At 39.3% G+C, this 12,070-nt stretch overlaps 2 protein-coding genes across 2 annotated transcripts; both read left to right on the top strand.

The window, feature by feature from the left end:
• Window positions 1–5,143: 5,143 nt before the first annotated feature.
• Window positions 5,144–6,676, top strand: LOC124554218. The gene has a single exon (XM_047128284.1). The coding sequence runs from the start codon at window positions 5,144–5,146 to the stop codon at window positions 6,674–6,676; it is 1,533 nt and encodes a 510-aa protein (XP_046984240.1).
• A 4,691-nt stretch (window positions 6,677–11,367) lies between these two features.
• Window positions 11,368–11,859, top strand: LOC124554128 (zinc finger BED domain-containing protein 5-like). The gene has a single exon (XM_047128225.1). The coding sequence runs from the start codon at window positions 11,368–11,370 to the stop codon at window positions 11,857–11,859; it is 492 nt and encodes a 163-aa protein (XP_046984181.1).
• The last annotated feature ends 211 nt before the right edge of the window (window positions 11,860–12,070 follow it).

Here is a 12,070-nt window from a genome sequence, read left to right as displayed (position 1 = left end):
GTAAGAGTCTTTCAGTATTAGACGATAGGTATGGCATACTGCAAGGCTTAGTTGTCAGTGCAATATGGTGATCAGCGTAAAATAGTTTATTGCCGCTCAGTGTCACGTCTGTAGAATGAAAGAAAAGGCTGATGGTGCTTCCCTAAGACTGAGGAACATAGTGACATATAGCAGGTGTGAGTGTAGGCATACCATAATTTTTTTGGGTGCTGTACAAATATAAAAGATAACTGCACTGTTTGTGTAAAATGTGTATATATTGTATTGTAAAGTTTCTGTGGCTTACATTCTGTAAAATGTGTATACAGTGCATTGTAAAGTTACTATGCTTTATGTTGTGGCATGACTAGAGAGGATGACTGTGTGTCCGATCGTGAGGGACATATAGATTCAGCACATCGATAACCACGAGGGTATGAGAGCGATTTTTTTCGTGGAAAATTATGTGCGCTATAGATCCTGAGATTCGTTTCTAAAAGCACAACCGTCAAGAGCAGAAATTACGTGTACATCGATCGGTATCAGACTGTTGTGGCAATCGTAAAATTATTTAATGGTAGTTAGACTGGTAAATATGTTCCTGGCTTCCAATATTCTTGTCAGTGTCGTATGTATTTGATGATCTGTAGACAACATTGCACGTTTAACTGTGAGTTCAATTTAGCGATCTGTGCAAAATAATTTTCCCGCTGAAAGTCTCGTCTGCAGAAAGAAAGAAAAGTTGGATGGTCCTTCAATACCAGCGGCATCAGTAATTTGGCGAGTAAATTCGAGAAGAGTCAATCATAATGCTTGATTCATTAACATCGTTTGTGCTGGGATACAGGAGTCTCTACATAGTGGAGGGAACCTTTGTGTGTGTTGAAAGCAGGAAGGGTAACACGTGATTGAGTCGGTACCACGTTAGGTCGCGAGGAAGTCTGCATTCTACGTAATTCTGCGTTATTTTCGTAAACAGGTTCTGTTAGGGCAAGAATTTTCGTGCATCAAGCTGAGACACCAAGAAAGCGAGCGTCAACTGTTTCTGGGACACTACACAATTTCCACGATGTCGACTCGGTTTTTATTTTTTACATAGTCACGTGACATGAGTATAAGATTGAGAACATTGTTAGTTGCTACTCTGTCATCAACGGTAAAGATACATGCCGCCCGGAGGAGTCTCGCACATGGGGTCTGCATGAGCGCACCTTTTAGTTCTCTGACGTCAGTATAACAGTGACTGTATACTCGAAAATAGAGGTATCTTTCACCTGCATCCGGCTGTTGCTCGCGCCTGTGATGGCGCGCGCATCCGGTCGCGTCATCAATAGCGCCTAGGTGATCATGTATTTAGCGAGGAATTTCTCAGGTGTCCAGTATGAAAAGGGCGCCACTTCCTCATGCGTGTGGGACCTTTAGGGGCGTCTGTGTGTGGTTTGACAGCTGACGGCCGCGTCACTTCGTGGGGTCTGCTGTTAACCTCCTGTGCGGTCTAGTGGATGGGGGGTGGCTGAGGGTGCTTTCGAGCGTTGATTGCGTGTCTGTTGCAGTGTTTTGTGAGTAGATCTGTAGGCTATTATTTGGACAGTTTACGATTTGGTGTCTGCACATCACTGTGCTGCATTATTTAGGAGGAGTTTGCAGATCTGTACTAAAATTATTTTGGTGTAGTAGTTTGCATGTGTGTAGGCTGTGGAATGCATTACTTCGACAGTCTACTATTAGCAAGCATGTCTGTTCCGTTATTTACGAGCAGTTTGCATGTCTTCAGACTTTGTATTGTGACCCCAAGCACATCAGGGCGAGTATTTTGTGCCAGTGTGATAAATATACTCCATCTGTAAATAAATTGTTCCAAAAGAAATAAAGCACATTCCTACCTCTCTCCAGCCTCCCAGCACCGGCTGAGTCATTTTCCCACCAGTCCCTAGGAAGATGTGGCAGATGGGTGACTTAGGTTAGTGGAGGTGAGCTTTGTTTCCGCAATTTTCTTAGGTTGGTAGAGAAACCCCAAGTGACCTTTCTTTACCACCACATTCAAACTCTGTGCCAGTTCCTAGCGTGAGGTGGCGGTCAGGTGACTTAGATTAGAGGGGGTAGCCCAAGTGAAATATTTTGACGCGATTTTGTTAAGTTAGTAGAGATAACCGTGGTGTTATGCGTTATCATGTTTGTAATTTGAACTTCCCGCCGTTTTTTCTGGGGAGGGGGGTTATATTAGTGGATGTAGCCCAATTGACCTATCTTCCACCAAAATTCAAACTCCCAGCGAGATGGGTGTGGCACTTGTGTCATCAACTGTCATCACAGTCGCCATCTTGGATGACGTAATTCGCTGTGCACATTAATATACATTAATGCACGTTAGTACACATTAGTACACATTAGTGTACTTTAGTACACATTAGCCTGACAACATGGGTTGGTAAGGGGGAATGGCGCTTGGTTGAGGATCGTGGTGGAGACTTTAACTATTTCCTTTGAAGTCCAGGTGAGTGTGGCATTTGCGGATATGCAGTTGCGCTCTCTGGTGGTGTCAATATGTACTAGGCCTCGAGGTCAAGACACTGTTTGCCGCCATCATGGATAACGGTACTTGCGTCATCACCTTATGTCATGGCCGCCATCTTGTACGACAGCGCCTCTGGGACTCTGTGTACTTGGTCAGTTTGAGTGCGGACCTCGTGGTGAGCACACTGTTTCGCGCCATCTTGGGTTATGTCACAGATGAGAGCACCCCCTGGTGGTGGTACTGTGTACTAAGTCAGTTGGAGGTCGGACCTCTTAGTGTACACACTGGATGGCTGTCTTCATTAAATTGTGTAAATGAAGACTGGTGCATGCAAAATAAAGACTTATGTCCAGCACTGGTCAAGTCCTTTTCCCACAAGGAGGTGGCAGTCAGGTGACTGAGGTTAGTCCAAGTGCCCTTTCTTTCGCGCCATTTTCTTAGCTTAGTAGAGATACGCGAATTGACCCTTATTTACACCTGCGTCTCGCGACCCGCTGGTCGCGATGCTGATTGGCTGACAGTTAAATTCATGACGTCATATACAGTAGCCAATCAGAAGCATAGGTGACATCTGAGCGAATGCAACATCTTTCTACACACATTCTCGTATTCACAGTTGATGAGCGAATATCCTTACACCTTGTGAGAGTGAGTTATTTCGTTGGAATGGCTGGTACTGTTGCTTGTTATGTATGTGATAGAGAATATTCAGCAAGGAAGCATTTGAATGCTCATTTGAGAAATGTGCATAAAATTCAGCCAGGTGAAGAAGGTACGATAAAGTGCTCAAAAAGTGACTGTAGCTTTAAATGCAATTTCTTGGCTAAGTTGCGCCTACATGTGGAGCAGGAGCACATGGTTGAGATGGCAAAAGAAATTAGTGAATTTCAAACGAAGGACGGTAAGTAAAGTGTACACTGCCTACTTTAATTAATATCGCCGATTATTATTACATACTTGCCTGACCCGTGGCCATTAGATCTTGTTTTTGTTGGTCAATAGAACATGTGCTTATTTGAAAGCGTGAAAAGACGCATTTCACATTAACTGTAGACTTACTGTCTGCTACATTAAGTATAAGTTAAATTGTTGCAAATTTAAATGATTAAAATCACACCAGTAACTCGTGAGGGTATCTTAACAGTGCACGTTTTTTTTACTCCTGCTGTGTACTTTGCACTTATTGAATCTGAATGCAATTGTCTTTCATTGATGCTTTTGTTTTAGACTTTATGAAGTGGAAGTCTGAGGAGGAGAGAAAAACAAAAAGTAGTTTTGTCTCTAGTTATGGCACTAAGCGTTTAAAGGATGGCACTGCAAAAACCACCTTTGTATGCCACAGAAGTGGCACATTTTCTTCGAAGTCAGGTGGCAAAAGGTTGTGTAAGTCCCAGGGCACTTGCAAGATGGGAAACCATTGCGTTGCTGCCATAGAGCTTCACGAAGAAGAAAGTGGAATCTGTAGCGTCATTTACTACAGAACACATTTCGGCCACGACCAGAACATTGCTTTTCTGCATCTCAGTGGTTCTGATAGAGAAGCCATCGCTGGTGAGTATTACCTTGATTGTAGAATTTTGCTGGCCTTTCAGTGATCACCAAGTAAATATGGTGTGAAAGTTTCAGAATCCATTGTCAGGCTTGCTGTTAGTTATATGTAGTTGACTTTTATTATTTTTGCAGTGAAGGAGCATTGTTTTTTTTCTGCTGCGAAATTAATATTGTTATGGATATGTGATCTGGAGTAAAAGGTGTGAATATATCGATTGGCAGTTCATATGAATACAATTTGTGATGTTAGCTTGAAAGCAGTTGTAAAAGACCAGATGTGATCCATATTGACCACAATATTGGTGACTGTAATGCCATGTACTTAGGTGTGTGTGAGAGCAGGTGTAATGCATTACAGTAATACAAGTGTGGAAATAAGTTCTGAAATACTTGTGTTGCCCTGTGTTATTGCTTGCATCATAGTAGTCTATTTAAGAATAGATCATTAATGTATCTAATAGACTAAAGGCAGTACATTTATTGTTTCTTGTCCAGCATGTTAAACATGGTGGATCAGGGCATTTGCAACTACAATAATGGATTTGAGACTAGACAAAAACACCAGTTACAATTCTGACATGTACTTGTAGACCTCGTAACCATTTGGAAATAGCCTTGGTAGCTGAAACTGGGAAATATCACATTGCAAAAGGTGCTTTAATCAGGCCTGTTTATTCTCCCATCCCCAGTGTTTTAATAGCATCTTCAGTACTGTTGGAAGGGTACACTGAATATACTGTTAAGCCATTTATTAAACTATCTAGTTTATAAGTACTTAGCAACTGTTATATTGCATGAATTTATTTTATTGGGGGTGGTTAACTACAGTGTCCTTTCTGAATAGTGTTTTCATGTACATACTCAGAATTGGCCTCTTTGTAGTTGGAATAAATTTAAAATGTTGCAGGCAAAATTGCTGAGGGGGTCACTTTCCAGAGAATTCTGGATGATGTGCGGGACTCAGTTCATTCCAGCGGAGTGGAGAGGCTGCATCTCCTGACTCGACATGACCTTCATAACATTAAGAGAGACTTCGCCATTGGTGATGATCAACAGCATAACATTGATGAAGTCAGTGTTGGTATGTGGTTGGAGAAAATGAAAGACTGTGTTCTCCTCTATAAGAAAGAAGGCGAGGCCAGGGAAGATTTTGATAGGACTGACTCGGTGATGGTGTTAATGACTGACTACCAGAAGCAGTTATTACAGAGATTTGGACAAAATATTGTATGTGTAGACTCCACACATTGTACAAATGTTTACAAACTGTTGGTGACCACATTGTTAGTGGTAGACGATTTTGGTTCAGGTATGCCTGTAGCATTCTGTGTATCAAATCGGGAGACTACTTCCATAATGACTCATTTCTTTAGTGCTGTGAAAGAGAGAGCTGGCATCATAAAAACGTCTGTATTCATGTCCGACGACACTAATACTTTCCGTAGTGCATGGTCACGAGTCATGGGACCTGCAGAAAATAATCTACTGTGTGCTTGGCACATAGAGCGCAGCTGGCGGAATAATTTGAAGAAAGTACATGGCAATGAAGAAAAGAAAGCACTTGTGTACAAAGCTCTTCGTACATTGCTTGAAGAAGCGGACATAGACAATTTTAATGAGCTGCTGGAATCGTTCGTCGGGCAGCTTCAAGCAGATGAAGGTACAAGAGACTTTGGTGTATATTTCTCGTCAAATTACTTATTCCGGCCTCAGCAGTGGGCATACTGTCACCGTCGCAATCTGGGTATAAATACAAATATGTACCTTGAAGCAATGCGTAGAGTTTTAAAATATTGTTATTTAGAGGGAAAAACAAACAATAGACTTGACAGACTACTTGTTGTGTTGATGAAATTGGTGCGTGACAAACTGTGTGCTCGAATGGTTAAATTGTATAAGGGTGGCCATTCATATAGAATAAATCTTATTGAGGCTCGTCATAAAACTTCATGTAGTATTAAGGAGAATGACATTACAGTCAATACTGATGGTACAAAGTTTCATGTGAAATCCCAAACACATTATGGTGTAACACATACTGTGATTTTAAATAACATTGAATGTAAATTGGAGAGCAAGTTGAAGTGCTCCAAATGTAATATATGTTTACATGCTTTCAGTTGTTCTTGTGCGGACAGTTTAATTCATTTGAACATATGCAAGCACATTCATGCAGTGTCAATGACGTATGCATTACATTCAAGTGCCACATTTATACCAAGTGAAGCAACGGTGACAGAAGAGGCTTCTGCCATTTTGTGTTCACTGCAAACAAATACTGATGATCACGAGAACACATCTCTGGCCCAAGAACTAGTGTCCACATATCAAATTTTGATTAACCGTGTCGGTTCAGGTAAAGTGTCCACAGAAATCCTGAAGTCACTACAGAAGGATGCAGCTCATTCGCTGTCACTTTTTCAATCAGACTGCAGGGAAGCTTCACGACCCCCCAGCAACGAGAAGGTAAAAGTGCAACGAAGACATGGTAAATGTAACAAACAGCCAAAGGGCAGTTTGAAGAAACCTACTCTTGCTGAAAAAGAAAATATTGTTTCAGCACTGAGGCAGCCTGAAAGTGAAATATTAAATGTTCACGTAGATTCTGACCATAATTACTGTCGGTACTAAGTTTTAGATGTGTATGTGTTTCTGTACATTCCATGGTTTGTAGGCCTACTGGGGAAACTCGCCATGTAAAACAAAGAGTAATGCATTGTGCTTGGTACCCCTGTTGGTGATGTGGAAACCCAAGTGATATTAATAAAGAAAATAAAAACGTTTGCAGTGTTCTTTTTCAATTGATACCTTTATCCTTTTATTTGCACATGCAATTAAAACATTTATTTGAAATACTACTTGATTACATTAAAATGAATTCCTGTGTAACTAGAGTAGAAAATTGACGTCTGCAGAGCTTGTGTGGCATGAATTTGAAGCCCCTTATCACATGATGTACTGAAGTCTGTTGTAACAATACATTGCATAAAAATTAAAAAGATATTTTTCACTTCTGAATCACATTTCAATTTGGTTTATTATGAAGAGTTCAACAGAATAAAATTCAGTGCACTTAAGCTAAGTATCTGATGCTCCCTTATATTTATTTAAAGGCTCTGAATGTAGCAACTTCCTGAAAATTTTTGTCTGTGCATTCCTACAGTAATTGACCAAGGAAATTGGTGGTAAATAATTTCAGTGTTCAGTCTGAGGAAACAAGGTGCAATTACTGAGCAGGGTGGTGCGGTTAGTATGATTTACAGAATACTGAGAATTGTAAAGTGGGACACTATTTTCTTTACTACAATTAATCATTTCCTTTTCAGTATCATTCCAAGCTGCTTTAGAATTATTTTTAGAGTTTGTAGTCTCATGTGCTTTACATGTAGCAATTATATTTTTAGATTTATATACCTTTGTCTTCAGTACCTTTTGAGATTCATCTTTCAGAATAGGAGTTTTTATGTAGATTGATAATGTGCAATGCTTGGTTGGCAGAATTTACCAACCAGTAGATAGCAAAGAGGAAAACTTTAAACTATTTTGGTGTCATTCGCCCAATTTTTATTGGTACAGAAGATGCTGTAACTGATTCTTTCTAGTCAGTACAGCAGTTGTTATAAGTTGGCCTTTAAGAGACTTTACATTAATGTAGAGAAAAATTTCATCGTTACTGCATGAAGGTAATCCTATTTTCATGGATATTAATTGTGCGCTTTCTTTCACTGAATATTCTTTACAAGTTGTCAGTGGCTTTTTTTTAATAGACAATAAATGTGTCTGAGCTGCAGTAACTGTACTTACAGTTAAGATGTTTCACCTGTTTTTTGTTCACACTTCACTGATGAGAACACCTCATTCCTGTTATTGCAGTTTTAGAACATTTTTCAGAGTGAAAGTGGAATTTGCTATGCTGGTCACTTTCTTCCTTTTTTTAGCTACACATATTTCTCAACATATGTTTCAAATGTAAGAATTTTACTTCAAAATGGACACTACGTTGCTAGGATATTGAGAGCAATAGAAGTAATAATTGATTCTGAGAGACCAGAGATTGTGTGAAAGTGGACTGGAAGAAAATGTAATCAAGATGTACAACGTTCTTCTATTTGTAAGGTATGTGACCATTCAGACTTTCCATGGAAATGCTTTAATTGCTAAAAACTTTATGGGTTTTGAGTCATCAGATAATTGTGGCAAATTTACAATAAAGACAAATTATGAAAGCTAATACATAATAATTATGAGGCAAAAGTAACATCAGGAATGAAAATACATACTGGGTACAAGTACCTACAACACGCTTAGGCAGGTTCATATGAGTTAGCAATACAAGAAAAACACACCGTCTCGTACGCAATTGCCGGTAGACAACATTTGGAACAGAAGGTATTATCTGGGAGCTTCATGTCGGACTGAAGACAGCAGACTTGAGGATTGTATTGGTTTTTAACTTGCACCAGATGGCATTGATGTCAAAGATTGAGACAAACCAAGACATAGCTTTTATAATATACAAAACAGTGTAAATATTCCAGCCACATTTTTGGATACAAGAGACTTGCAATGTTTCAGTGGACAGGGACATAAGGAAGGCAGAGTTGCTATATATTTAAACAGAAAGGTAAAGGATACCACTTTGTGGACAGACAGTAACATACAGAAATTGTCTTGAAGCAGTGGCTATACAGAGAAAGGAAGAAGAGCTTAATACTAGGGCAGTACTGATCTCCAAGTTGTCAGGTAAGACATTTTCTCAAGTAACTGCATGTACTACTAGAAAAGGATACCAGAGAATTCTCTTAAATAATAGTAGTAGGTGATAGTATAAAAACACTGGAAGACAGTTCTCATTCAAGAGACTTATATGATCTAATCAGCCCAAATAGTCAAAGTTCTGCACATGTTCAAAATTGAAACCGTCTGCTAATAATCTATCCGAGTTATTATTTTCCTTCCTGGTGAAATTCATGTACTTAGTCTTTGTTTCATTTACAGAAAGGCCTCTAGGTCCTGTCGCTTCTTTCATCTCACATATTGTCCTCTCTAGTGATACCTTTCTTCTACTAATAATTGTTAGATCATTGGCATAAGCACATATCTGAGTCGACTTTGTGCCTATGTAACCAGATATCTGAAGCTTCCGCGTGGCTGCTTCAAGTCAGATTGAAAAGCATTGTAGAGAGTGCGTCCCCTTGTCTGACACCTTTACTAATGCTAAACCAATTGGTCAGTTCTCCATCCACTCGCACTGCAGCCTTGGAACCAGCCAATATTGCTTGAATGAGTGAGACATACTTCGATGGTATATCAAGTAGCAGCAAATCATTTAACATTTGTGCTCCATTTAGACTATCAAAGGCCTGCTTGAAGTCTACACAGAGGTTATGAAGCTCAATGTTATACTCATACGTATTTACCTAAACACAAATATCTGGTCTGTTGTTGATCTATTAGCCTGAAATCTGTACTGATACTCCCCCAAAATATCTTTTGAATATGGTACTAACCTGTTGTAGATAATACTAGAGAAGAACTGATAGGTTACATTCAGCAAGGTAATTCCACGGTAATTTGAACAGCAGGTCTTGTCTCCCTTCTTATGTATTGGTTGGACTACACCTAAGGTCCATTCTTCGGGCATTCTTTTCTGATTCCATTTCAACTTAATAAGTTTGTGGATTCGCTTATGAAGACCAGTTCCCCCGTTTTTAACAGTTCTGCAATTATTTCATTGGTTCCTGGTGCTTTATAATTTTTTAAACAATGCACTACCTTTCGTACTTCCTCTAATGTTGGTTCCTCTATTTCTGGATCTACGGTATAATAGAGTGGCTGCCCATTCCTGGTAGGAATGACCTCCAAAATTCCCTTTTATTATTCTCTCCATCTATCCAAAACATCTTGTTTATCTGTCAGCTAATTTCCCTCTTTGTCCTTACAAGCTGTTATTTTTGGTCTATGTTATCGAGTTCCTTTTTTGTAGTATTTTATGCTTTCATTCCCTTTGTACTGCTCTTCCATCTCTTCTCTCTTCATGGCTTCCCTTTTTCTCCTCCTGCATACACTTGCTGCCTCTATTCTCTTTTCATTATATAATGCCTGATTTGATCTAGTATTCTGCTGAAAGCATTTCAGCCTTACTTCCTTTTTCTGTTCCACTGCCTGTCTACTGACATTGTTTGTCGTGGAAGCTATGGTTCGCATAGTTAAAAATGGACCGTTGGTTAAAAAGTGGTTCATTAAAACGAGAAAAGTCTACAGATGAAGAGGAAGATAATGCATCTGATGTTCAAGCAAGTAATTGAGTGGCTCGAACCGAAGTTGTCAGTGTCCATTGAACCTAAATTGTCGGCGTCCCTTGAACCTAACCCTTCCAAGATCAGTGTTAAGCTTACTGGAAAAATTACAAAATATAACTCTGATTACTGGAAAATCGGTTTCACTTTCACTTGACCTCAGCCTAAACCTCAATGTGTAATTTGCTATGAGAGCCTTTCGAATGAATGTATGAAACCAGCAAATCTCTGGTGCCATCTTGAAACAAAGCATGCAGAGTACAAAAGTAAGTCATTAGATTTTTTCAAAAATAAATTAAGAGAGTTGAAAATATCTCGTAAAACAATTACCAAACACTGTGGTGCAAATATAAATGAAAATGCAAACCTTGCGTCTTACGAGGTGGCTCAGCTTGTTGCTAAATGTGGGAAAAACCACACAATTGCTGAGGAACTTATACTGCCATCAGCAATAATACTTTGCAAGAGAATGTTAGGTGATGCAGCTGCTAAGATAACAGGAACTGTCCCACTCTCAAATAATACTGTTCAAAGACAAATTACTGATATGGCAGTTAACGTGGAAGAAACATTGCTGGCTAGACTTTGTATGAGTGACATGTATGCTCTACATTTGTATGAAAGCACAGACATATTAAAAAAACATAATGTTGGTTTTCGCATGATTCTTATGGGAGGGCCAAGTTTTTGAAGATTTTCTTTTTTCATGCGAACTACTGCATACAACAGCAGGCAATATTTTTACTGCATTAAATAATTATCTCAATGAACATGATGACACCTGGAAAAAATGTGTAGGCTTGCCGACGGATGGGGCAAAGTCAATGGCTGGCAAAAAAACAGGACTTCTAGCTCATATCAAAGCAGTAGCCCCCGAGGTGAAATGGACTTTCTGTTGTATCCATCGTGAAGGCTTAGTAGCCAAAAGATTGTCTGAACCTTTGCAAAAGATACTTAACGAAGTAGTTCAAATCATCAACTACATTAAAACTCGACATCTGCAATCCAAGGAAAAATGTAGACATGTTCAAAGTTGAGGATAAGATTAGTGCTATGGTCAAAAAGCATCAGATCTGGACATCAAGGATAGAAAATGAGTCACTAACTAACTTTTCTACTTTAAAACAATTCTTGGAGTCATCAGAGGAGAGTTTGCCTGACCAGATCAAGATCAATGTAGCCGAGCATCTACGCAGCCTAGCCACCATTTTTAGAGAGTATTTCCCTGAACCTGACCCTGACGACAGATGGATTCAAAATCCCTTCAGCTGTGAAGAAATAGACAAAATCCAAGGCCTCACTGAAGAAGAGCAAGATCAACTTGTGGATCTGTCAAGCTGTGGTATGATGATAAACATTTTCATTGGTGATAAAATTACAGACTTCTGGGCAACAGCACGCAAGGACTACAAGAAACTTGGAGATAAGGCAATGAAAAAGATCCTTCCATTTGCCACCACATATTGGTGTGAGCAAGCATTTTCTTCCATGTGGTTCATGAAAAACAAAATATAGGAATTGGCTCGACGTGCAGTCAGATTTCAGAGTGAAAGTTTCAAGTTTGGAACCTAATATTTCAGAAATAATGGACTCAGAGGTCAGATTGAACTCACCTCATTAAGAACTGAAAATTAAAACTAATTGTATACTGATGGAGTACTCTGTTGTAACTGTATTTTTTCAAATAAATAATACCTTGTATGAAATTAGTGTTTTCTTATTTTTC

The sequence above is a fragment of the Schistocerca americana genome, chromosome 1 (assembly GCF_021461395.2).
Source record: "Schistocerca americana isolate TAMUIC-IGC-003095 chromosome 1, iqSchAmer2.1, whole genome shotgun sequence".
NCBI lineage: Eukaryota > Metazoa > Arthropoda > Insecta > Orthoptera > Acrididae > Schistocerca > Schistocerca americana.
The sequence above is the reverse complement of the archived record's forward strand: the minus strand, read 5'-3'. Positions and strand labels throughout refer to the sequence as shown.